Below are 26769 nucleotides of genomic sequence, written 5' to 3' on the forward strand. Positions count from 1 at the left end.
TGCATTTATGTAATAAGCTATATAACTTATTGCCAAGAGCTGTCAAGAAATTTTGCTGCAAGGAACTTGCTAAAATGCATGTAATCTTTTTTTTTCATGACATTGAGGAATGCCATAAGCATAAAATTATCATCCTGGCTATTATAGAAATTTGTTATGGGGTATTGAAGTTGTCACTTCAGAAAGAGCGATACCAACTTTTCTTCCCATTTTTCAAAGTTGCGACTTCAAAACCTCTTAACTCAACTTTTGTGATAGGCAGGATGATAATTTTACCCTTATTGCACTCCTTGATGTCACGAGATACCAATGGCATGCATTTCAGTAAGTTCCTTGCAGTAAAATTTTGAAGTTGTCGGCAAAAAGTTGTATGAGATATTACAAAAGTACACAAGTACTAGTTTACAAGAAATTAAATTGCATATTTGGAATCACCACTCAAAGAAACATGCTTCCTAAAGGTTTCAGGATTGTGACTTCAGTAATAAAGTTTTGCTTTTCTAAGAGCAGCTTCCTCTCCTCCTTAACATCCCAGGCATACCGCAAATTTATTAAAGGCCTCTTTCAGAGGCTCTGACTTAAGACCAGTAGTCCGTGTGCTGAAGTTCGTCCTAAACTAGACACCACAGCTTTGAGACCTAATTGGGGAGTTTTTTTTTTTGTGTCAGCTGTCTTGTAGGAACTTTTTTTCGCCATTTTTGTAGCAATAGCTACATTATGGTAGCATTTCGAGCCTTCAGCATGGCAGCGCCGTGGCGGTGGCGGCGATGCCACGCTGTCATGTGGTTGGTCGCATGGTGCGGAGCAGCTGCCGGCAGCACGGCGCCGTGGCTGGTCACGTGGTTTGTCACATGGCTGGTCACGTTAAGCGGAGCAGCTGCTGCTGCCGGTGGCGCGGCGCACCGGCGAAACCAAGCTGCAACAGCTGTGCTCACGCGCTGTGTTAGGTGGGACGAAGATGAAGAAGGAACGTCCAGAGAAATAAAGCGGCGAAAGACTGACTTTGCAATTCAACTCGGCAAGTTCCACTCGGCCAGCTGTAGCTATTGCGTCACTCCAGGTTTAACCAGGGCTATACCACCGCCAATCTTAACAAAGCAGATAGAGCTGGCTTTCCAATGAATTGAGAAAAAGCAGATGTCAACCGAAAAATGAAGACCAACAAAAACAAGTTGTTTTTGTTTGCAAAGCTTGCCAACACTTGTTAATGAGATTCCAGTTTGCTAAATTCAGCGTTTTTTTGTTATGTGGAAGCAGAGACACACAGGGATGAAAAGGACAAGTCTCACTCGAGGGACCGTCGGCCCTCCCGGGACCGCTCGCGGGGCACCAGGAGAGACCGCAGTGGCTCGAGGGAAACCAGGCGTTCGGGCCATGTGAGCTCGAGAGATGGCGCTTCCAGGAGGGGCTCTGGTCGCAGTGACTCGAGGGACGGCGCGTCGAGGAGACCGGCTGGCCGAGGCACGTCTTCGGACGCGCACCGAGACCGGAGCAGGACTGCGAGGGGTGACCACAGGGGCAGCTCGAAGCAGGAGCCCAGCCCTAGGAGTGCGGGGAGGTCAGCATCACAGGGGGAGGCCAAGGTGCACGACTCAAAAGCCACTGACACAACCAAAAAGGATGCTGCCCCCTCAGCTGGCAAAGAAAACCAGATAGAGGACGGCTCTAAAGCAGAGGGTCAGGATGAATCTAAAGCTGATGTCACAGACAACTCTGGAGACAATGTCGCCAAAGAGGACACCAAAGCTGACAATGGGGACGCTGCTCTGGCAGCCGAAGCCGGGGGTGATTCTAAAAACGATGATGTCAAAGATGAATCGAAGAAGAGCGAACCCGATGGAGGGGATGCCAAAGACGAGAAGAAAACCAAAGGTGACAAGGACTGTAAGGAGGAGCCCAGAGGCAATGGCTCTGAGGACCGCTCGAGGCCAAGACGCAGGCGTCCGCTTTCACGGAGCCGTAGTCGAAGCCTTTCCAGGGGCCGGGCCAGGACGGGACCGAGAAGGGGCGTCTCCCCGAGAGACCCGATGCGGGACTCAAGGAGGCACGCACACCGAGACTCGCCGCCGCCGCCGCTGCGCAGGAGGCCTCCCGAACTGCACAGTGAGACGTCGCGAGGCTCCAGGAGGTCCAGGTCGGGCTCCAGGGAAAGAGGTATGACTGGCATGCAATAGGCTTGAACAAACTTTTTTCCCAATTATTTTTCTTTATTGAGGGGCTGGGGGATCTTTTTTTGTGCAGTTCATGGCAGGCTAACTTCAGTGGCCAATCTCCACCCTTATGATGTTGGAAAACCTCGTTAAATTCGGACTTGAAGGCACTGACAGGAATTCATTACCCAAATGTCAAATTGTGTGGTGGCCTTAAAAAGAAAATTGGCAAAAGCTGTTTGGGTCATAGTAAATTTATTTGGTGAAAACGTGAGTGATGTTTGTCTGCTTTTGATTTGAATACGTACAGTGGCAGTTTTTTGCACCGAGAGACTGGAGCAGGTAGGTGGTGATTATAATTATTGTGGGTGCAATTATAAGGGAGTAATTAAGAAACATTAATCTTGGCCATGGTCCCGGGCTCAAACCCTGGACCAAGACGAATTTTTCTTTAACTATGTAGTTTCTGAGAAATCAGCAGAGGGATTTATTGAGTGCAATCCGCTTCCGCGTGCTGCCAATGCGTATGTGTACGCAGTGATTGGTCCTGACGGGTCAGGCGTGCAAACAGCTGGCTGGTGCCTGGCGCCTTGTGGCATCCTTGGGGTGATCTGGACATGCGCATTGGCTCGCGGCGGATCGTGGCAGCGGCCGTGGATTGCGCTGTGCTAAATCTCTCTAATCGGAGGATGTGTGGGTCCCTTGACTTCCATGGGACGAGTCTGAGCTGACTGCAGCTGCCGCAGCCGCTCTTCTTCACATGAAATTCGCTCGACAAGCAGGACGGTGTGAGCAGGTCAGGGAGCTAGCATGAGGCGCACGGAGATGGATGCCCGTTCTCAACACCTGTTGTGTGGTGTCGCTGGGCATGCAGGCACATGGTACCGTATTTACATGATTGTAAGTCGACTCGAATGTAAGTCGATCCCCCCAAATCACATTTCCAAAAAAACAACTTTGAGGTTGCTTATGCTTGGCCTTGAATAGTTGAACGCGATAGCATTATCCAGTGGCCGCCGTTTATCACCAGCTGCTATCGGCTCCCGTGCGCGGCCGTGCCTGTGGGCATATTCCAAAACGAAAATGTGTTAGTCACTGGACTGCTCGTCCACACTTGCGCCTCATCCTCACTGGTGCTGCCGTCGTGATCCGCTGCTGCGGTCCCACAGCACGTCGTTCTAATGTCGTTGTCCAGCAAAATCTCGCACTTCGCAAACAGCTATATCACAACATCGTGTGGAACAGCTGAAAGTTTTCCTCGCTGCAGCTGCCGCACTTGTATCACCCGCTGCGAACGTCGAAATTGTGGCCCGGTGTGCAGTTGTTCGTTTCTGCGGCGTAAAGAATGACAGCCATCTTGAATGTAGCCGTGAACGGGCGCCGGTTGCTTACCGGACACGGAGCACAAATGACGACTGACAAAGCACTACATTAAAACTTGTGAAACGCGGCCGGCAGTATTCAAATGCATCAGAGCCAAAGAGAAACTACGCGTGAATGGCGTCGGCGCTTCCGTCGGTTACCGACACTCCCTGGCGCCGCTACCGTTCCGAGTGGGGGCACCGCCTCGATTGGAACAGCGCTTCCATCAACTATGAATGTTCCCTTGAGCACCGAGGGCACATTTGAAAGTAAAAAGAAAACGTGTTGGACGCTTGAGCTTCCCGTAGAACGCGATTGCGTTATCGGGCCACCGCTGCTTATTAGCAGCCGCAGTCTGCAGCCACGTGTGGGGTTCCATTTTGCTGCTTATCGATAGCCGCCATCGGCCGCAGCCCGCTGGAGGAGGGGGTGTCAGCTCTGCGCGTTGACGTAGCAGCTGTTCAAGGCCAGCACCAAGAGCAATGCGATGGAGCTGCACAGCAAATATGCAACCACGCTGTAGCATGCCCGATATCTCGTCTGTCTCGCCTTTCCTTATAGTGCCATGTTTTCGTTTCGATTGTAAGTCGACCCCCCCCCCCCACTTCGGGTTTTAAAATTTTGAATAATAGGTCAACTTACTAAACACGGTACATATGCTCAGCAGGTGTTCATGGAGTCATCGCTCGAAAATAATGTTTGCGCAACGACTCAATCGCAGTTAGCACCAGCAGTTGGGGGTCTCATAGGTAAGGCTCGCAACCCACAAATATGTCTGCTCCATATGAAGGTTGACTCTTCCATTTCCTGATGGCCATTTTTGCAGCACATAGACAGCTGAGTGTGAGAAAGCCTCAATGTGCTCTTTTTTTTTTATGTAAGGGCCTTGTCTGTTTGAAAAATACATGATTTTGAACTTGTCTATTGTGCCAGTCAACATCTTTGTGTCTGTTCAACATATTTGCTTTGAAGTTATTCAAACAAAATCACTGTTTGCGTTAATAAAAAAAAAGAACAGTTTTCACGCATGCCTAGTAATGGTTATAACCATTGCACACGGTGTATTCTAACACATGGTTTGGTTGGCTTAGCTAGCAGCTGGTGGCGCCAGCTGATCGAACACTGTTAGACTAGGCAGACTGTGACAATAAATATCACCTCCAGCTGATTCATTAGTGCTTTTATGGTGGCAGCATGGACGATGGTGCCATTCATGTCGAGAAGAGACAAATGGCCTGTTTGAAAATTTTTTACATGCCAGTGAAATGCTCCTAAACATGCACGATAGATGTTTAGCATAGTGTAGCAAAATTTAATTTTCGGCTATCTGAAGTGAATGGGAAATTCATGAAATTTTTCTATATCTCCCCGAAGATGTCAAGTGCTGAAAAGCTAAGTTCAGTTTTGGCTGGTAAAGGAACTATATTGCCTTGCGTTCTTTCTTGTGCTTGGAAATGCTGCACCCGGTTACACTTGTTATGACTTGTGATTATGCCTTGCCTTGTGATGTTCTCCCAACCACATTTCTTTACTTGCAATCTGAGGTGTTTGATTCAGACCAGCACGTTATTGCTGGCTTGTCAGATTGTGCCTCTAGGGATGTGGTCAAGAAAATAAATAACATATAGCACAGCTCTGCTGTTACGTTCGCGCATGCTGCGTTTTCCTAGGTGCTACGTCTTCTTGAGCCAGTCCCATCTAAGCTCCTACAGAAACCATGCATACAGATGCAGCTGTTATGTCGCAGTCGTGGCAGCATTCTTGCATGCTATATCGCGGATATCACTTCAAGGAAGTGGCTAACTCTGTGCCGGCACTTTGACAGCCTACGTTTAGCTCATGCTGAACAGCAACGGCACACCGGCCAAAGCTTGAGTCTAGACTCATCGGCGATTGGTAGCCACTGTGTTTGGATAATTTGGAGTGTTGCATCCACACCGCTGACGCCGAGCATGCTTACAGGCGGTGCCAGAGCACACCGGCCAAAGCTTGAGTCTAGTCTCGTCGGCGATTGGTCGCCACTGTGTTTGGATGCTTTTGGAGTGTTGCATCCACACCGCTGACGCCGAGCATGCTTACAGGCGGTGTCAGTCTCGTTGCAGCTGTTGGTGCTGTTCCACTGCCACTGTGGTGCGCGCGTGAATATCCAAAGGTGTGAAAATGAAACTATGCCGTGCAAATGCCGCTTGGGAGGTGCTGTACGAGATACAGTTGCATTGGTTGGCTCCGAGGCATGCTTTTGTGATCTTTGTTAACCTTGTTGCCTGCAGCTTAAAAACGCAATTTCTAGGTTCCGATAAGACTGTGACAGTGTAGAATTAAAGCGGTTGCCGTAAAAACAGCGCTGAAGCACACTTGCGTGCTCAAACATCGCCTGTCTGCCTCGTTACCGCCAATAGCTGTTTGGGCTTACGGAGAGCCATTGCAGGGTGTTGAGGACCTTCTGCACACGCGAGAAATTGTGAGAGCCACAAACCTTGCAAATTGAAAAGAAGCATGCTGCCCTGACTGGAAGTAAAAAAAAACCAAAAACGTAGACTACGATGCTAGTTTTTTGCGAGCATGCTTCCCAGCTACACGTTTCCTGGCTGGTAAGTTCTTTTAAACTCAGTCCTGTGAAAAACGTAATAGCGGAGTCTACTGTAAATAGTTGTGACGAAGGCATAACCCATGGTGGAAGATGTATCTTGTATACTTTAAACACGAATGAGCCTGTGTGGGTGTATGAAGGGAGCTGTCCTCTAGTGTGCTCCCTTTTTTGGGGCAGGGTAATCTGCACAAGTCCTGGAGTAGATTCCCATCACTAAATGTACGCAGTGCTTACTCTTGGCAATGGATGAATATTCTCACTCTAAAGGCTAGTAACTTGATGCCATGGGAGGAGGGTTTAAAGTGGCACCGGAGGTCTTGAGGTTAGGCAATAGAGGAGGTTGGAACCGGAGTTACAATCTTTATGACAGCTAGAACTACGCATGTTTTAAAGAGGGAATTGGTTTCCGCTGCCAACCGTAAGTATTCCATATTTTTAGTGATGGTAATCTACCCCAGGGCTTGGCAGCATGTCTTCTTTTTAAAAGACTCTCTTTCCACTCCTGTACAGTGTTTAGGTCTCCTGATGTTACTGCTCGGCAGTGACTTGAGTGTAGCTGCTTCCCACTTGCAGGACCGAGGGCATCTCCTCCGCCGTCCTCCTCATACAAGTGCTTCGCATGCAACCTGAGCTTCTTCTCGACCCGGGAGTACCACGAGGTATGCAGCCTCTCCGCATGCTTGTCTGCCTCGATGCTGTTACACTGTATTGCTGGGCCCTGGCAGTTTTGGTTTGTTGGTTTGGTTTATGAGGGTTTAACGTCCCGAAGTGACTCAGGCTATGAAGGACGACGCAGTGAAGGGCTCCGGAAATTTCGACCACCTGGGGCTCTTTAACGTATACTGTCTTCGTACAGTACACTGGCCTCTAGCATTTCGCCTCCATGGATATGCGACCACCGCAGCCAGCATCAGACCCGCGTCTTACTGATACTACTGAGCCACGGCGGCTGCCTGGCTGTTCTGTGAGATGCAGTCCTCGCGTTTGAGCATGCTCACAAGTGCAGTTCTCAGATAGAGGCTGGAAATTGGAATGAAATCTTGTGTTGATGAATATTTTGGTAAGACAAGCTTGTTTTTTTGGTTGTGAACTTGGTGACCTCAGGTTGTGGGCTGCATGGTGCAAACAAGGTCTCAACGACAGGCCACTACTGTGGACAAGGTATTTGAAATGCTGAGAACTGAGGGCCTTTCTTTGTCATCTCTTTTTGTCCTCCTTGAATCCTTCAATTTTTGGGAGCAGTGCCTTAGTTGTTCTAAGATCTTTTAGAAAATGATGCAGCTGAGACCAGTTGCATACTAGTGCCACCAGGGCTGTGTTTACGCAAAGCTAATTAAGGTAAGTTGTGAAAGTTTTTCTGTGTCCATATATGGGTACACGTGTCATCTCGAAAGTATTTTAGTACGTTCACAAACCGTTTAAATTGTCCTTTACAGAGGAAAGCATGTGACTGGTCAGTGTGCATGGTCCCCCATTGAGAAATGCCTTTAGTCAAGTTAGTTACACCTGCTGTAGCATTTAGACTTAAGACTCATGAATAGTAGCAGTGGGGTCATGGCCCCCATACAGTAGGGGGAGGTGTAGGTTGAGAACAGCATTATGTAGTTTGTTTGCCCAGGCTACCCTACTTGAGGTGCTGTGCGAACTTTGAGAACCACTGCTTTGAACTACCTCTGGTAGCTAATCATCCAAGAGCCGAAATGCTGTGTAGTGAAATAACTGAAGCCTGCATGCCCTCATGTCTGCAATGGAGCTTCATCCATCTGTGATGGGCCTTTGCGCCTTGTCGTTTCTATTTATTTTTTGTTCGTGCATCTAGTCTGATGAGTCTCGGCTATCCAACTCGCACCGTGAAAATGATGTCCTTAATTTCACTCTTGGGCTGCACCCTCCGTATAAGACAAGTGCCACATCTGATTCATTCATTATTGAAACAGCAGCCGGTTAGTTATGTGGTGACTGAGTGGTTTCACTCTTGGCTCAGATAGTGGTATGCATTGCAGACTGAATAAAGGTAATAAAGGTAAGAGCTGCTCATTACCGAACTATGTCGCTTTAAGTGGACTTGCGTTTATTGTTTTATTTCAAAGAACACCTGCATACCATGCTTCTTTAAATGCAGCTATGTTCTGATGAATGCAATGACGATATTTTATGCCATATTTACACACTTTTTTGCATTAGTGTCACTTATTGCAGCGCAGGCTTTCTTGTTTTTTTAGGATGCACTGCGGTTTTAGTTTACGGCAGGCACTTAGAGGCTCTGTTGAGGCAGTTTATGCTTCATGATATGTTCAGCGAATTTTTGCTGAACCTCGAGCTCAGCATGTGGGTGAGAGTTTGGTGGAATGCTAGCTTGTCACTCATCTTGCCGAATTGTGTAATGTTTTTCCTGTACTCTGTCCAGTCTTTCATTCCTTTGTTTTCCATCTTGCGCAGCATTATGCCTCGAGGAGCCATCGGCTTGCAGTTGCCCCACTTGGAGTAAGTTTATTTCTTTTGGCACCAACCTCATTGGGATCTTTCTTCCGCTTTCTTTTTCATTCTTTTTAGGGGGGGGTTATTGTGTCTTAACATTTTTAATGCATATGACTCATCGGGTTCAAAACCAGGCATTGGCCTTGACCAGCAGTAGTGGTCCTAAAGATCCCAGGTGACGTCACCATGGTATAAAAAGAAAGCTTTCTTCGAATGCAGCCCGGTCCAAAAAGCAATTGAGAATACGCAAATGGCATTTTATTTCCCGCTTACTTGTCCTCGTCATTGCTGACTTCCTTATCACTGTCCTCTTCATAGAGTGCACAATCTTCTGTGCCATCAAGTGCATTGGAGATGCCGCACTTTCAGAATGAGCGCTCAACCAAATTTTCCCGGCCCACTCTTATGTATGCGCATTGTTGTAGGTCTCGGGCAGTGGGCCCTCTTACCTTTGAACACTAGGAAGATACAGCTGCATTTTTCTTCATGTTGCATCCCCGCTTGTATGTGAGCACACTCTTTGTTTTATGGATGCTTCACCCTTTTGCCGCTAGCATTGTAGAGAAGCCACCATGGCAGGTGACTACCACAGCATTCCAACTTTTGTGTTGCATGCCACCAAGTCTGGCCACTGGCATGCTGCGGTTGGTCACTGAGCATGTTATGCGACCAGAATTTGCCGAAATTCGGAACGAAGTAGCCGGGAAATCTTGTTATCCGGAAAATATTAACGGAGAGCAAAATAGTGTTAGTAGGACATTTTTAATGCCTGTGAGTTTGAGTATATGAACTGGGAACATATAAACGACATTCTACTGTATAAAGGAGGAAGACTTCCATGTAATTAGACATTAAACAAAGGTCACTCCTGTTGTAACAAGAGCTGTTCCCTTATCTTGTACATGTGTAGTTCTTCCACCTAGGGCAAATGCATTACAGTAAAAAGTTGAGCTGTTTGGACTGAAAATTAACAAAAAAAAAGAAAGTCCACACTGTGGTGTCCTGTTCTTCTGTGACCTCTCTCTTTGCACTCAGCCATTCTTGGCTGCTTCACTCGCCATTTGAGCATCCGCCTCGTATGCGGGAGGTGCAGTGTTCGATCCACAGTGACACCCGGTTCCCACCAGTGATACAATGGGTACAAGCTTTCCCCTGCTTGGTGCTCGGCTTATTCAGGGTGAAATGATTGGGAGATGGGTATCTGAACCCTGTTCCATGACACTCTTTGACCACAGATGCCCTTGTGCCACAAGAATTCATCATCAAATCATATCAGAACTTTAGCAGAAATATTTAACGAACACATTGGTTCAGTACTGCCATGATGTAAGGTTTCAGTGTAAAATAAAGTCTTCACTACTTTAGTTACTAACTGAAAAACGTCATGTGCATAGGACTATTTGCTCTGAGACATCTCCTTTGCATTTTGGATCCATGTAAAAGCCAGTGAAATTCCGAAAGCACAATGGTGTTTTCCTTCAAACTTCAGAGCTTGTGGAAGTTGTTGGGGTTCGTGGATGGCTCACTGTCTCCGGACTTGACAATTCTCATCCTCTGCTGTGTCTGAAGGAGCACACTACAATTAAAAGCAAGTGTTGTGTTGCTTGAGAAAGACGAGGAATGCCAGTGAACTGAGGTGCAGGGCTGCCCAGAATGTGTGGTAACTCTCTCGTGTGACTCCTCTGCCTCTCCCTCTGCGCAGGCGCCACCGAGCACTCGCAAGCGGTCCCGTTCACCGTCACCTCTTTCGCGGTCGTTGCGACGGTCACCGCGGCGGTCTCCACACCGTTCACCACAGCGGCGGTCGCCGCGGCGCTCGTCTCCATGGCGCTCGCCGCGTAGGTCACCGCGCCGGTCATCTCCCCACCATCACCACCACCACCACCACTCGCCACGCCGGTCACCCCGCCGATCACCTCACCGCTCGCGGTCACCTGTGCGGTCACCCCTGCGGCTGGAGCACTGGTCAGGGGCAGGGCAGCCGAGGAAGCGGTCACCCGACATATTTGGCAACCACACCAGGAACCTGGTGCCGCAGCAGCCAGGAACCGTTTTTCCTGCTGGCCTCACTGCCTCTCAGGTGACATCTTCGTGTGCACGTGTTAATTTATTTCAGCACTGGTCGTATTGGCCTAGTTTTCCTGGCTTCGTATTGTATTTGTCATCACATCCGCATGCCCCAGCAAAAAGATGGACAACTATGTTGAGGTGCCTATAGAGGTTTTTGGGACACAGAATACAGTCTAAGCATGCCGTCACGAAATGGAGGGTGTGCTGTCTAGTTCCGTGTGTGACGTGCTCAGTGCAGCCTCAGATGTTTGACTGCGCCTCAGGCCATTGGGGAAATTCAGCTTCTTTGTGGTTTTGGTGTTAAGAAAATTTGGTGGGCACCTGTACATACATGTACAAAGCTGTTGGTTTGGGAGTATGGTTGCTTCACCCTACGGCGAAGAGTGACTTGGGCAACCGATTTCGAATCGGGAGGCCCTAACCCAGGTTGGGGTGGAGAGTGTACTTCCCCTCAACCAAGGATCCACCGAACCATTTGTAGGCTGCTCGGGCTTTCTGGGTTTGTTCAGTGGCAGTTCACTGATAGTGGCAGTCATGCGTGACGTCATCCATGGTGCCACCATGTAGCGAGCTGGTCAGTCGTGACTTTAGGGTAAGCGGCTGTAGCTGCTGAAATTAATTTATGCATGCACACATGCATATAAGCGTGCTGCTGCCCCCAGTAGGGCTATTGCAGGAGTGGGGAGCTAAGAAGTTAAAGCAGAATGCACGCTAATGCAATAGAATACAGCTTGTGGAACTAGATATGGTGCAGTAAGAAATGTAGTACATGCAGTGTAATGCAAGGTATAATTGAAATAAATTTAAACATGATACCGTAAATACAGTACAGTATATAACTTGATGCATAACGCGTAGTGAAACATCAAATCCTGATGATTGAAAGGAGTTCAGTGGTAGAGAAGTGATAAGTTGCAGTGCTCTATGATGTATGGTTTGGAAAAAGCTATACTTGAAAGTGTTAGTGGAAGTGAAGTGTTGTCGAGGATAATGTGAGTTTGTATCAGTTGATCGCCACACAATGGATACACAGTGCTTTTGAAGCCGGAAAAGACCAGAAAACGAAATGCGGGTACTATCGCCATCACGCATTCGTTTTTCAGAAGCGAACTGCAGTACTGTTGAGTGCAGTTTTTGCATTGAACAAAATGAGTAAAGTCTATGTGGTGTTGATCGAGGATATATTAATTTCTGAATGATTTGATATATCGATCATTGGAGATAAAAAGCATATCAGTAGATGATGTGCTACTTGCTGGGTGTTGCTGGGCCTAACCTGCTTCGCATCGAAGCCAAAGTGGGGGTTTGTAACTTGTCACAACCTGCCAGAAAAGGTTGAATCCTGTCACCAGTACCCTGTAAAAAGAATAGTACGTCATTAACACGAAAGTGCAGTTTGTTTGTGCAGTGCATTCGGTAACAAAGCACGCCAAATGAGCGCTGCTAAAGTTATCTAGATTGCTTCACCACGTGACATGCAGTATTCCCAACGCTAGCTTCTCCACATTACAGTGGTGTCATGTGGAGACTGGGTGCGCCAGCTTGAAGGTGTCTCTAGCAACGCTTCTGCCACCAACTGCACCCCACAAGGTTTTTTTACAGCGTCTTCGGGTCGCTTGTGCAGCCAGCGGGTGTCCCAAGGCCACACAGTCGATCGGTACAGTCACCGATCAATATTTTGTTTTCAATAGGACCTGGAGAATGGTCGGAATAATTGAACAGTCCGAAAAATCCCTGATCTTGAAAAAAAAAAAAAATCTTTCTGCGGAAAACAGTCTCTAAAAATCTTGAACTTCGTCGCTCCCCACGTTCTGCTCGCAAGTGATGTTACTTTATCTGAGCCAGAGTCGTGCTTTCGTCATGTCTGCACCACCTTGAGTCACGATAGTCATCCCGCGAAGCAATGCATGCACCGTGCCAAGCAAGAAGCAATAACAGCCTGTTTCTATGGGCAGTGATGCTCGCGAATATCGAGAGAGGTAATCCTCAGGAAGACGCGACCGGAAACGAGTGCCTCCGAATGCACGACCCTCCACACCTAGGTCCCCAGCACAGGGGTTGGGCCAAGCCACAGCAGACGCTGCAGCTGCCCCGTTTCCAACGTGATTGCGCACTTCGTAGGCCATCTCGATGGCAACGATGACTGTGCCTTTATCTCAAGTGGCAGCCATGAGGATCAAAAATAGCCAAACCTATCTAAGCCGGCCCGTTCGATTGACTCCATTTAGGAGGGGGATGCGGAGATCAGATCGCGAAAATAATGAAAAAAAAAATCGATTTTGGAAACCACGCGTTTCGGTATCTGCAATGCCTAATCTACGTTGTATCAAAATAGTTTCTCTGAAACTGCACTAAAAGTGCCCGAAAAAATTTAATTTGTCAGTGCGCAGGGCGAGAAAACAGTTATAAATTAATTTGTCAGTGCGCAGGGCGAGAAAACAGTTATAAATTGCGCAAAATCACCGCAGTTGGCGGAGCCATATCTCGTCTTTCCCGCCACCGAGCGCCACCATCTTGGTATCGTTTAAAGCTCAAAGTTCCGCCATTTTGTTCCTGAATTCTTCAGTCGTTGCCATCTTGTAACAGTCGCACAAACACAAAAGAAGCGCAGGTATGTCAGGGGTGGTCACATGGGCCCTCCGATGAAAGCGGGCCTCCGATTGGCTGCCGGTCTGAAAGGCGCCTCCCCATTGGTTGCTGCTGCGGCAGCGCGCAAACTGGCAACCACAGCGGACCACTGTTTTCTGCTTTGCAAACCACGCCTGTGCCTTCATTTGACACGCAGAATTTGGATTTCTGAAAGCCCCCAAGTTAGTAATGGATCGTTGCTCATTTGAAAAGAAATTTTTGACGAAGCACGCCTTCGGAAAACGGATGCGCAAGCCTCTAAGGCGAGAAAAAGACAGCGGCCAGCGGGAGAAGCGGAGCACCCGACTGAACATACGGAAACGTGCCGCGCTATCTTGCACCGCGTTACTCCAGCAGCGAAGCCGGGAGTCGCCCTGTGCCATCGACGCCGATAACACAGTCGCCGGAAGACGCGCCGACGGAGTCTCTTGCACCTATGCGTACGGCCGCATGAATCGGCAGCCGAGATCGCAGCGTTGGAGGCGACGCCGGCAGAGACGGTGTGCTCTGTTTCTGCACATCGTGCGGTACAGACACGCAGCCTGCGATTGAGTTCCAACCGTCGACGAGCTACAGCTACAGAAGATTCACCGGACGAATCGTCACCCGAACGTAGCACCATTCAGGCGCGCCTCGAGCCGCGTTTTGTGTCTGCAGTGACAGCAGAAGCGCAGACATGCAGCGTTCACTACTCCCTTTGTGCAGCGTCCGCAACTGAGCGGAAGTTTGGTCAGCACTGTCAAAGGACGAGCATGCCTCGCTTTTTGCGATAGAGATGTCAGTAAATCAGTGAGTCGTGAACTACAATTCAGGAAGCCAAGGAGCCTACTTGGCAATGTGTGCCACCTTGGGTGTGCATCATGGTGCCCTTGCCGTCCAGAGGGCTCAGGAAAAGGACAAAGAATGCCTGAAGAAAGCATCCAAAGCCCACCGAGCAAAGAGGCAAAGATGCAAGAAGATGCCTGACAGCAATGATGCATAATATTACAGCTCTGGTGCTTTCTAATAAATCTGCAGTGCTTGCAAAACTTTATACCCAGCTTTCTCAGAAATGAGTTTTGAGGGGACTGTCTGCTTGCAGAAAGCATAGAACAATTATGCCTTGTGGGATTTGCATGGGGTTTGTTGCACTGTATTTCTTGGTAAATTCTCTATGCAGTGACATTTCTATATTTTTAATAACTATCTCATTTTTTTAACTGTTTAGCTAAATTGGCATGTTGATAACGAGCGCATTTATCAAACACGGATATAATGTCCTGTGTAAGAAAAATAAGGGTGATAAAAATAATTGGAGAATGTCACTGCATGAACTATTCATTTGGCTAAATATAAAAGGAACTATGGGCTTCTACCACGCTTTTTTGTCACGCCAGGCATTCTGCAAGTTGGGTGCAAATAAAAATTTGTAATGTCAAAACTACTCAAGATATATCAGTGAAACTTTGTATTTAGTCATTCAGCACACTTCTCAATAACCGTGCCAGATTTCATTGCTCTAGCACAAAAAATAAGGAATTTCACTCCGATCCCCACCTCCCCCCTTATATCTAGGATGGCGCCTTTCACAACGGCGGAGAACCGGTTGGTTGCGACAGCGGTGCCCGCTCGCATCTATATTAAGCTGAAAAAAATAAAATGAATTTTCGGTTGAAAAACTATTTGCACAGTATTGTTGGCAGCTATTTTAGTCTGAAAAGTTGAACTTTGGACTGCATAGAGTACGAAATATCGGTTGTAAAAATGTACACGTTCCTGTGAGGTGCGTGACGGTTCCTCAGCGAGGCCCGAAATATCATGCAAGTCCGAAAATGTAGAGTTGGGTGCTGCACATGCAGGGGCACTGTTAGCTAGCCCGTTGGGAGGAGCAACAGTTGCAGGGGCACGATGTGCTGTCCCATTTACAGTCGATCCAGGATATATCTAACTCGAAAATAGCTTGATATATCAACAAGTCGATATATGAAAATAGCAATAGATAAGCTTTCATGTAGCCTAGAAGCAAGAAAACACTGCACCCACTCTAGTGGTTCGCTTTCTGTAGTAGCTGGCATGCTGGCAGTGCATTGCTCGCAACGCATCACAAGACCAAGCCTGCTCTGCATCGAAGCTGCAGTGGGCAGTGCTTGGAACTGGCCACTGCCCATGATAAGAGGTTTAATCCTGTAAATAGAATAATCTATGTTTAAGATTAATGTACAATATGCTTCTGCAATGCCCTCAGTGGCAAAATAAGCGAAGCAGACCGGGAGAGAGCCACCATTAGGCTTTGATCGGTTAGGCTGGCTTCACCACACGATAAGCTGCGCATCGAATGTTGCCTTTTCCGCATGACACGGTGTCACATAGAAAATGAGTACAAGAGATGGACGCTAGCCTCATGAACCCACATTCGCCTCGTCACACGGGTTTAAAGCGCTAGCACTGCTAACGTTTGTCTGCACGCGATGCGAGAATGCCGTTAGAAGAAACAGCACTTCCAGGGGCGCAGCAATCTGATACAGTCAACGACCGATTTTTCGGATCCTCTAGGGACCGCGAAAACGACCGAAAAATCAGGCAGTCCGGAAATCAAATTTCAATGAAAAAAATTGCCATTATGCTGGAGGAAGAGGTCAGTTGTGTTGCACAACTCCTAATGACTAAATTTCGCCACGTGACACGTGCACAGATGACGGGCGGCGACTACTTCCACGAGCTCGGCCTGGCTGTGCTGCCCTCGGCATGTCGCTGATGAACATACGGGTTGGGACAAAGTCTAAATGAGAAACTGAACTCGCCGCTGCGGGAACTGCATTGCGCCCGCAGTACGATGGGCCCAGAGCGAGAACGCGAAGATGGTGAAACAATAAGAACCGAGAAACTGTCGAAGCAAGCGCTCCATCGGCGTTGGCCTCTGTCATTGGGCCTAGCGACTAGAGCCAAAATCGGCATTGTATTCGGTGATATTTACTCTGCGGGGGCTTGCGTATAATGAGGGCTGTCTTGCCAGTCATCGAAACGCCAGTTATTTACGGGTTTACGGCAGAAAAGTCAGGGTTGCGGTGCGGTTTGCCGCAGGTACGCTGAACTCTCTTTAAAATGCACCACCATTTCCTCCCGCGCTCGCTATCTTCGTGAAGCCATATGCCTCTCACGCGCTTCGCTGCTACCTCTTTCCGTATTCGAAACAAAAGACTTGGCATAGATGATTTCCGCGAACTCTGACTGCTTTTAAAAAAGTTCATGCGGCGGAAGACGTTCAAGAACTGTACGAATTCAAAACCACGCAGGCGCAATGTGCCGACTCGCCAAGAATTTCGGTATCTCAAGAGGCCCCCTTTAAGCTTGAATTTCATTCTATTTGATCAAGCTTTCGATCTCTCCTGCAGTTTGAAGTAATGAGGCCCCACTGTACACATTATATGGTGGCTTGGGTATTGCCATTGAGTGCGAACGAGGTCTGAAAAATTGAGCGGTCAGTTGCGGTGCGTCCGAAATTTCAGGCGCTCTTAATGTATTCGCTCTATGGGCCATGTCGCGGTGCCGCGAAAAAGTCCGAATAATCAAGCATGTCCGAAAAATCAGGCGTCCAAATTTTCTGTCGTCAACTGTATATAGAACGTTCCGGTGCATGTGAACAGCAGTGGTATACTTTTGGATGAAATTTTCAAAAGGATGTTCTGACTGTTTGATGTGAACAATAATGTGATATATTTGGGATTCAACTGTATTGAATGTTTTGCTCAACAGCAGTTTGACATACGCAAACTTCATTGTTTTACTTTTCCATGGGATTTTCGAGGAGATGTTCTAGCTGTTCAGTGTAAATCAAAAATTGTTATATCCGGGAGAAACAGTACGAGGCTTCTGACCCTTGTGCCTCTGCTTACAGGCTGGACTGCTGGAAGAGTACACAGAGCGGCGTGGTGGTGGCGGCGCAGTGGCGCCGACTGCGAGCACAGTGGCTGCGACATTGGAGACGATGATTCAACTGCAGCAGCGGCTGCTGTCCATCACGGCAGCCCAGCAGCAGCAGCAGCAGGTGTCGGCTGCCAGTCTGGCAGCAGGGCTGCCTGGTAACCCAGCAGTGCCACTAGCAGGCACCACTGGCTCCTACCGGGCGGATGACTTTGCGTCACGAGGGCTACAGGAGATGGACCTACAGAAGAGTTTGCAGCAACTCAGGCAGAGCCAGCGCTACAATGTGAGCAGAGGACATTGTAGAGTGATTCACACTCTACAGCATTAGGGGAAGGGAAAGGTCGGATGTTTGAAGGAATGCTTAATAATTTCAGGACCACAGGTTAAAATTTCTTTTTATATTATGAATTGAACTCTTTTCTGCCGCCTTGTCATGTGTGCAATGTCTGGCCATCTTAATCATATGATGCCTCGAACTGCATTTTCGTTGTGTTTGCTTGGGAGTGGAGCCCGCGATGGCACTGGGGATGCATCGTTATTCACGGGGCGGGTCCGCGACGTGCTTCGCCGTCAATCCTGATGCGGTTGGCAGTGCGCCAACCATGCTATGACTTTTGCCCTGCGGAGGCTGCGCTAGTCCAGGCTCCTTGTGCCTTTTGCACTTTCTCCTTTCCCGGGCTCTGAACTGATGCTACAAGTGATACCTCATTCACGTGCGCCGCGCAGTGCACTCTCTCTTGAAATGGCGCTGCGCCTCTGGAAAGGACAAGCCTAATCCGAGGCCTAACCAATCACAGAACGCCATTTTGGTCACATGGCTTTTCTAACCAATGAAAACACGCCGTGCACATTTTCTTTGTGGTCGTTTTGTCCACAAATGGAAGAATCACCGTGTTGCTTGCCGGTTTAAAGAAAAAGCTGGAGGCGCGAGCTTTCGAACATGACCAAAAGACCGTCGGGGGAGGGCGTAGGTGCCGAGCGATGGCGAGGCATGATTTGACCTCACTTTAAAAGGCAACTCGTGCGCCTTCGGAAATTTAAATGGGCATTACTAAGCAAATACAGTAGAACCCCACTGTTACGTTCCTCACTGCTGTGTTTTCCCGGCTGTTACGTCGTTTTTGTCCGGTCCCGGCATAGCTCCCATAGGATCCAATGTATTGGGTACCCCGCTGTTACGTTGTAGCTGTGAAAACGTTTCCGCATGATACGTCGCAACCTGGCACCCCGAACCCGGCCGGGCAACGTGCGCCAACCGCCATTTTGACGAGTCTTGGCCAGGCTTGGCTACGGAATTGGCTACAAGACCATGGCCTCCGAGATCACCCCATTGCACGCGTGTGGGTAATCTCAGAGGCCATAAAAAGCCGCACGCGAGTTGGAGAGATTGCCACTAGATGGCCACTGCCTCGTCAGCCGAAGCGAGTAATACCCACGGGCCCGCAGCAATCCAGTCTTTCTTGTTTGTGCGGTTCAACCCATCCGAGTCGTCCGTGTCCTTCCGTCAACAGCTACGCTGCCTACGCCTCGTCAGGCCTCGCTAATCCAGTCTTTCTTGTTTGTACGGTTCAACCCATCCGAGTCGTCCGTGTCCTCCCGTCAACACCTACGCTGCCTACGCCTCGTCGGGCCTCGCTAACACCGCGAGCGATTTGTCGTCCTTTGATGGCGTCGCGCAAGCGCAAGGCGCTTTCCCTCGAGGAAAAGCTGGATGTTCTCAACGCAGTCGACAGGCAGCCAGCGCGGAAAAGAGTCGACATCGCCAAGGATCTTGGTCTGCCACCCTCGACGCTTAACAGCATCGTCTCGAAGCGTGCCGAGATACAAGGGAATGCCGCTTCAGCGTGGACTGCAGTGAGTGCGTCAACTGCACAGCACTGCTTCGCGTGGTGTGGCTTTCGCATGGACGGAGGAGAGGAAACTGTCACGGAAGCTGAAGAGACGGAAGCAGCCTCTCATGATCAAGAGCTGAGTGAAGCTTTAAATGCGCTGGGTGCCACGGGAGGTCACGTATGACGACTACGTCGCCGTGAATGCTGCTGTCGTGACGTCCGAGTGTCAGAGTATCGCCGAGATCGTTGCAGACTCGGTCGCGAGTGAAGCCTCAGACTGTGATGACGACGAGGAGCACGAGCCGCATGATTCCAGGGAGTTGGTGGACCCGAGCTTTGGAGAAGCCGTCGCGGCTCTGGACCTCCTCCGCAGGTACGTCGCACCTGAAAGCGACGCTGAGAGCAATGCGGCTTTCCAGGCCATCGAGAAACGCGTGGTGTTTTCCAGTGAGCGGAAAAAACGGCAATCGACCATTCTCGATTTTTTTAAGACCTAAGCTCACTTGGTGTCGAAATAAATTGTTTCAAAGCAAAGCTGCACTGTTTTCATTAATTTTCGGACCTTTCCTTACTGTTGCGTTTTTCCGGCTGTTACGTTTTTTTTTCGTGGTCAGGTGAAAAACGTATGAACGGGGTTCCACTGTACTGGCTATTTCTTTCTAAAAATTCGACGTGAGGTGCAAAATGACTTCATGAATCCGAACTTTACAAAATTGAAAAAAACATTTTTTCGCCAATTTTCGGGCAAAACATGCCCTGCCCAAGCCCATTTCTTCCTCTTGGTTTCGACTAGGATGTCATTAACCAGCGTTTGTTCCCTCACCCACTTTGCCCGCTTCCGGTCTCTTAACGTTACAGCTATCATTTTTCTTTCCATGGCTCACTGCATTGTCCTTAACTTGAGCGGAACCTTTTTTGTTAGCCTCCATGTTTCTGCCCCGTAGGCGAGTACCGTAACAAGCAGCTGTTGCGTACTTTTCTCTTGAGGGATATTGGTAACCTGCCATTCATGATCTGAAAGAACCTGCCAAATGCGCTCCACCCCAATCTTATTCTAGTTACCGTATAAACGCGTGTAAGGGCTGCACCCGTGTAAGGGCCGCACCCCGTATTCCCAAAGGAAATATTAAAAAAAAAAATCCGTGTAAGGGCCGCACCCAAACTTTCCAGGAAACACGCAAGAATAGCCTTCGAAATGCGCACAGGAGCTTCGAGGTGCCGCCCATGGATGGCGCCCGAGGTCGCAGGTCATCATCATCATCTTTTCTTCTGCCGCAAGCTTCTGCTACTGTACTTCCGCTATCCGTATCGGCATCGGTATCGCCAGGTCTAACTTTGTTCTGTTCTGGCTGTCAAAGCGTGCGTTATTTGGTGGTTGTGTTAGCGTGGTCGCTCGGCATAGTTGTTGCTCTCGTGCGCTGTCGTTCTTCACTTTTTCATGAACTGCCTCCGAGCATTGTCACTGTTGCACGATGGGCAAGCACCTCAACAGCTACACGGCGGGCTTTAAACTGAAAGTAGTGGAGTTCGCCCTCGGAACACGGCAAGCGTGCCGCGGGCAGAAAATTTGACGTGGACGAGAAGTGTGTCTGATGGTGGTGCGGACAAAGGGATGCGTAGAAGAATACCAGCTCCAAAAAGCGCGCTTTCCGAGGCAAGCCATGCAAATTTCCTGAGCTAGAAGAAGAGCTGCTATGCTATTCAATGGAAGTGCGGAACAACGGCTACGCGTTGACAACGGACATGCTGCGCGTGAGGGCACAAGCCTTGGCGCGTGCTAAAAGCATACCGCACGAGGACTTCAAGGCTAGTGCTGGCTGGGTACGAAGATTTCTGAAGAGGAAGGGCCTATCATTTCGGCGAAGGACCACGCTGTGCCAGCGGCTGCCCCCCGACTACACCGACAAGGTGCTCAGCTTTCAGAAGTATGTCATCGGTCTGCGTCGTGAGCACAAGTATATATTTTCGCAGATAGCGAACGCCAACCAGATCCCCGTGTGGTTCGGCTGTCCCGAGAGCTGTACAGTTGAACTGAAAGGAAAGAAGAGTGTTTTCGTGCGGACAACCGGCGCGGAGCGCCAACGGTGTACCGTTATGCTGTGCGTCACTGCGGACGGGCTGAAGCTGCCCCCCTATGTCATCCTGAAAAGAAAAACGATTCCTAAAGGCGTTTTCCCCAAGGGAATTGTAGTTCGCGCCCAAGAAAAGGGCTGGATGGACGATGAGCTTGTGCTCGACTGGGTAAAAAGCGTTTGGGAGAAGCGCCCAGGCGCCATGCTGGCCCGACGATCGCTCCTCGTCTTGGACAGCTTCCGCGATCACTTGACGGGTAGGGTTAAGGAACGCCTGCGCGGTATCCGCACAGACATGGCCGTGATACCGGGCGGCCTCACCGGCATGCTGCAACCCCTGGATGTAAGCATCAATCGGCCTTTTACGGTTGAATTTCGAAGGCAGTATTCGGAATGGATGGCCAATGGCAATCACGACGAGACGCCGACAGGGCGGATTAAGAGGGCACCGCTCGCAACTGTGCTTGGATGGATTTTGTCCGCGTGGAATTCCGTGTCGACTGACATTGTAACCCGGAGTTTCAAAGTGACCGGAATTTCAAACAGTTTAGACGGGACCGAAGACGACTTTCTGTGGGCTGAACATTTACCTGAACACAGCACCAGCTTGGAGTCTGAAGACTCCGTGAGTGATGCCTGAACGGTAAATAAATGCCGCGCATTCCAGATTGGTTTGCTTTCACTTGAAAAAAAAAATTTTTTTTCGAAAATCGCGTGTATGGGCTGCACCCCGAAATTTGCCCCCCGAATCTGGGAAAAAAAGTGCGGCCCTTACATGCGTTTATACGGTATTTCACACTCGTGATTCAGATCTGCAGTCACTATCTGCCCCAAGTAGACATATTTCCTTACCACTTCTAGCACCTCGCTACCAGTTGTTAACTGCTGTTCTCTTCCGAAACTGTTGAACATTACTTTGGTTTTCTGCATATTAATTTTTAGACTGACAGTATTGTTCTGCCTATCTAACTCATCATCATCATCAGACTGACTACACCTACTGCAGGGCAAAGGTCTCTCCCATACCTCTCCAATTAACCCTGTCATGCGCCAGCTGTGCCCACCCTATACCTACAAACTTGTTAATCTCATCCGCCCACCTTCTGCCGATCCCTGCTATGCTTGCCTTCTTTTGGAATCAATTCCGTTACCCTTAAGGACCAGCGGTTATATCGCCTTCACATTACATGCCCTGCCCAAGCCCATTTCTTCCTCCTGATTTCGACTAGGATGTCATTAACCCGCTTTTGTTCCCTCACCCACTCTGCCCGCTTCCGGTCTCTCAACGTTACACCTATCATTTTTCTTTCCATGGCTCGCTGCCTTGTCCTTAACTTCAGCTGAACCTTTTTCGTTAGCCTCCAAGTTTCTGCCTCCTAGGTGAGTACCGGTAAGATACAGCTGTTGTAGACTTTTCTCTTAATAGTTATTGGTAAATTGCTATTCATGATTATTCATGAATAATGAAAAGTGAACAAATTTGGGCTAATTAGTGTGTTTAGTGGAATAATTTGTGCCCTCGCATAGTTTTCTCCCCCTAAATTATTGGCTGGGTTTCTTTAAAAAGATTAAACTTTTGCCCGCATAGTATTTTAAAGCCCCTGCTGTGCCAGACCACCAGCATGCGTGCAGGTGCACGCAAGGCGGGCTTGTGAAGATCGGTGCGGCCGCATTGCTCTGTGCAGCTGCGAAAGTTGTGATTGATGAGGGGACAAATTGTGCACTGTTTATCGCGCTGCCCTTTTCTTTCTCGGACAAACAGTTGTGCATGCGCCGGCATCTAAACTGGAGAAACTGTTTGCTGTTCCGTTTGTTCTAGCCAGTCGGGCTGCACGTGAGGGCGCCGTTTTCTAACCTGTTATCTCCATTTGCCTCTGACCTCTGGCTTCATGATTGTATCAGCGGGTCAGGAAGCTCCGCCCACCGGGGAATTCCTGCGTTGGTGAGCGGTTGGGCCCCTGGAGGAGTGCCAACCTTCCAGCGTGCAAAAATTTGGCGAAAAGCAAGCACCTTGCTAAGCGGCTGAGGCTTGTCCATGGCAGCACTGCTACATGCTCGCGACAGCCGTTCTATATACAGTCAAATCTACATATAACAGTATTGAAGTGCCATGGAAATACCATTGTTATAACCGATAATTGTTGCAAATGGTTTGTGTCCAAATAAAGAAAAGATGGCAAACTTTAGAGCATCTATTCATAGTAAAGACCCGGAAGGGTTTGATTGTTCTAATGCCTGTAAAAGCTCATTAATTCAAACTTCAGGGGACCCGAAAAGTGCTCAAATTATCGAGTGATCCTGAAAAACTTAACAAGAACCGACGGTCTCACAGTATATTTGTTTGGTGAAAGACTGGACAATGGTTGGTTGCTTTTGAGATGAGAGCGGCGCGACGATTATTGTTATTTTCATAAGTGCTTTATTGCATGCATACTGTCGGGAGCGTCAAAGCAGGATTGCTCAAGAGTGGTAAGGGCCTCCCCGACAACGTTCACTGCGCGGCATGCAAGCGCTGGAGCTCCACTGCTACTGCGTCAAACCCCTCACAAGCGGCAACATCGCATGTGAGGACGCTTCATTGCACAAGCAGCGAACAGCAGGCACGTGACGAGCGCGCAGTGTCGGTGCACTGGAAGAACCATAGACAGAACCACGTGGACGGATGTGATCACGCCATTCAGTGCCCGAAACGGTGTGCGGCAGTGCTCGGTTAGCTGGCTGCTACGGGCTTGTGTCAAGCTTAGAAAAGCGAAACAGAAACTACATGGTCTCACTGATTTCGAGACGGGGCCGTGCGTTTGTCGTCATTTTTAAGTTTTTAACGATCTAGCTCGTGAGCTAACAAACCGAGCGGATCCTTGCCCGTACCTCACACCTCTACCATCAAACTATGGGGAACAGCTGGAGATGCTTAGATTAGATCGTAGAATATATCCCCCTCCCCATATTAAACTCACCACAGAAGAAGCCACATTTTGGAGGCGAATACAAACGAATACCTTCCCTAACCTGTACTTGTACAGCTTCATTCACCCTTCCAAATACCGCCCCTTCTGTCCATGGTGCGGCGAAAAGCCTACGCTGTTTCACATTTCCTGGAATTGTCCCCAAAAACCACCTCATCTAAAAACATTACAGACATCATACGAGCAGTGGGAGGCAGCCCTGACCAGCAATGGTCAGGAGGACCAGTGTCGCATCATCAGACTGGTCCAGGCATCCGCCCAAGCCAACGGAGTCCTGAACTGAGGAGTCTGCCTACCTGACTCGTAGAACACTTCAATGAAATAATGTTTTATCTCTCTCACGTCATGCCTGGCATTGTAAGCACGTCTCAGGTGCACGGATGACTCTGCAGCATAGAAGTCAGGTTTGTACAGGGCTTTTTGGTCGATCGTTTGCTGTACCAGTCATAACTGGACGCAGCCTCCCTTCGGGAGCCCGTTCGCATTAACTGGTGTGAGACCCATTGTACGACGCCATATACTTGCATGGGCATTGGCCCAAACTATGCTGGCAGTTTGAATTATACGGATTTAAGAATTTATGTAGGTCGAAGTACGAGCTTTTACTGTTATATTACAACTTGCAAAGGTTCCTGTTCGTTGGACAGGTGATCGCTGCCACGATCGTCTCGTTGGTGAGGTCTTCATTTGTCATGACTGCATCGTCAGTGTGCAAGAATTCTTTGACTCGACATGCTGCAATCATCACTGTCCACTGATGACCAAAGCACCGTCATCACTGCACCGGCGGGAGATTCGCACGCCTTCGCGTCACTGGCATCAAGCCTGCTTTCCTGAAGCTGTTCCAAGGGAAATCCAAGGAGCGTACAGAACCAAGGGTGCGGTGAAAGCTGACTAGAGAAAAAACCACGCTGGCAACGTGCGTGCACCGCACCGACTGATTGGGAGTACGCATGGCGCGCGTGGCCAATGCAGCAACGCAGCAGCTCACCTGACGTGGTGACGCCTGCCTTTGGGACACGGGAAATCTGCGAAGCGGGGACCATGGCCAAGTTAGTGAAGAACAGGGGAAGATGGGACAATGCACGCGCTGCTGGTGCCAGCTGTAGCTCCTGAATAAAATAAAACAGGAAAACGCCCCAGCCCGTTTTCTTTCTGCGAGCGGCGCACCCCTCAAGCGTCAATAATGGACTGCTCTTCCAAGGTTCCGTACCATGCTCCCTAATTTGTTCTCTGTATGGACCTTTTGCACAGTCGAACACATCCATCGTTTCTCCTGCCTGCGTCGCCTCGACAAAGACAAGCAAGCATCCTTGGCGTGCCCGGTGGCGGTGCCTCCAAGTGCATGGTTACGAGTTCTTTCGCTTTCGCGGCATCGCTGCCCCGGCTCGGTCCGTCGGTCGGCTCCACACGTGCGCTTTTGTGTTGTAAGCGTGTTTTTGCTGGTGTGGTTGTAGTGTTTCCATGTTCTTTTTTATGATTTACACTCAATGATCAGATTTAATTGTTATAACCGATACTGTGCTAGGACAGCATTGCTGTAAGCGGTTTATTTTACCATAGAATGCATGGTAAAGCTGATGGTGCTGCGACTGACCATCGTTATATCCGATATATTGCTATAACCGGTATTGTTATCAGTGGATTTGACTGAATACCCATACGACCCCATGGCTATGACGTGGTATTGCATGGTCTTGCAACACCCATCGGATGTCATCATGTGGCTTCACATTACCCCATAGGATTTTCTTAAGGTCAAAGGTTAACCGAAAGGTCACCAAATGTCAAAGGCCAGAGATCAGTGGTCAACTAAAGGTCATAGGTCAAGGGTTCGACACCGTACTGTACCACATATGGTCATACACGGCTAACGTGGGTGGGCTCATGGTTGCTCAAGGTCATTCTCCGGCCTACGCGATGACTGCTTTATCTAGCGTAGTGAAGCTTCTTGCTTCAAAAATGATGAGAGGAAAGGGAAAGGCACAGAGAGACTGAAACTGCAATTTTGTGTACAGATAACTCAGCTTCTACAAATGCATTAAAGAAATTCTTGCTGGAGGATATCCGTGAAGCAGCGTCCTTTAACATCCCAGGCATACTGCAACTTTATTAGAGCCTTTTTCAAAGCCGCTTAATTTGCTGCATGCTTTGCTTACTGCCTTCTGCCCAAGAAACTGTTAATAAAGTGCTCAAATTACGCAAGTAATTATGGCAGTTTCATAGCAGTGACCGACACCGTGTTGTGATATGTCTGCCGATCCTAATACACGCTGAGTGAAAGCAGTAATCATGTGACCATCAGCGTTCTTTTTTTTTTTGTAAACTTATAAGGATGGGAGTGATTACAAAACACTTCACATTTTGTAGAATAAATCATGACAGAACAATTAAGCCTTATGACACATTTGTTGATGTTATTTGTGTCCTTGTTTTCTGACATCATTGAAATCTGGAATGCTTTGCCTGGTGATGATGTTTTTCTAACAGATGAGCAGATATTAAAGTGCTCGATTGATATTTTGTGTTGCGGGCATCTAACACGACGCTGTGAAGTATCAAATTTAACTGTTAAAAATTCCCAGGTGATCGAAATTTCCGGAGCCCTTCACTACGGCGTCCCTCATAGCCTGAGTCGATTTGGGACGTTAAACTCCCATAAACAAATCCAAACCGTTTCATTTTGTGTTCTATTCTCTCCCTCTAAATACCCTCGGG

At 48.7% G+C, this 26769-nt stretch overlaps 1 protein-coding gene across 4 annotated transcripts in view; it reads left to right on the forward strand.

The window, feature by feature from the left end:
* The window catches only part of LOC144099521 (uncharacterized), a 69547-nt gene that overhangs the window by 37517 nt on the left and 5261 nt on the right, over positions 1 to 26769 (forward strand). For 2 of the 4 annotated variants that reach the window (XM_077632892.1, XM_077632890.1), the window contains exons 7-11: positions 1255 to 2154; positions 6676 to 6761; positions 8542 to 8586; positions 10283 to 10660; positions 17153 to 17464. In XM_077632892.1, coding sequence (XP_077489018.1) covers positions 1255 to 2154; positions 6676 to 6761; positions 8542 to 8586; positions 10283 to 10660; positions 17153 to 17464 — 1721 coding nt within the window. The remainder of the gene's footprint in view (positions 1 to 1254; positions 2155 to 6675; positions 6762 to 8541; positions 8587 to 10282; positions 10661 to 17152; positions 17465 to 26769) is intronic. The other 2 variants (XM_077632893.1, XM_077632891.1) reach the window with 1 other exon arrangement.

Source organism: Amblyomma americanum, chromosome 7 (genome assembly GCF_052857255.1).
Source record: "Amblyomma americanum isolate KBUSLIRL-KWMA chromosome 7, ASM5285725v1, whole genome shotgun sequence".
In the NCBI taxonomy this organism is placed as follows: Eukaryota; Metazoa; Arthropoda; class Arachnida; order Ixodida; family Ixodidae; genus Amblyomma; species Amblyomma americanum.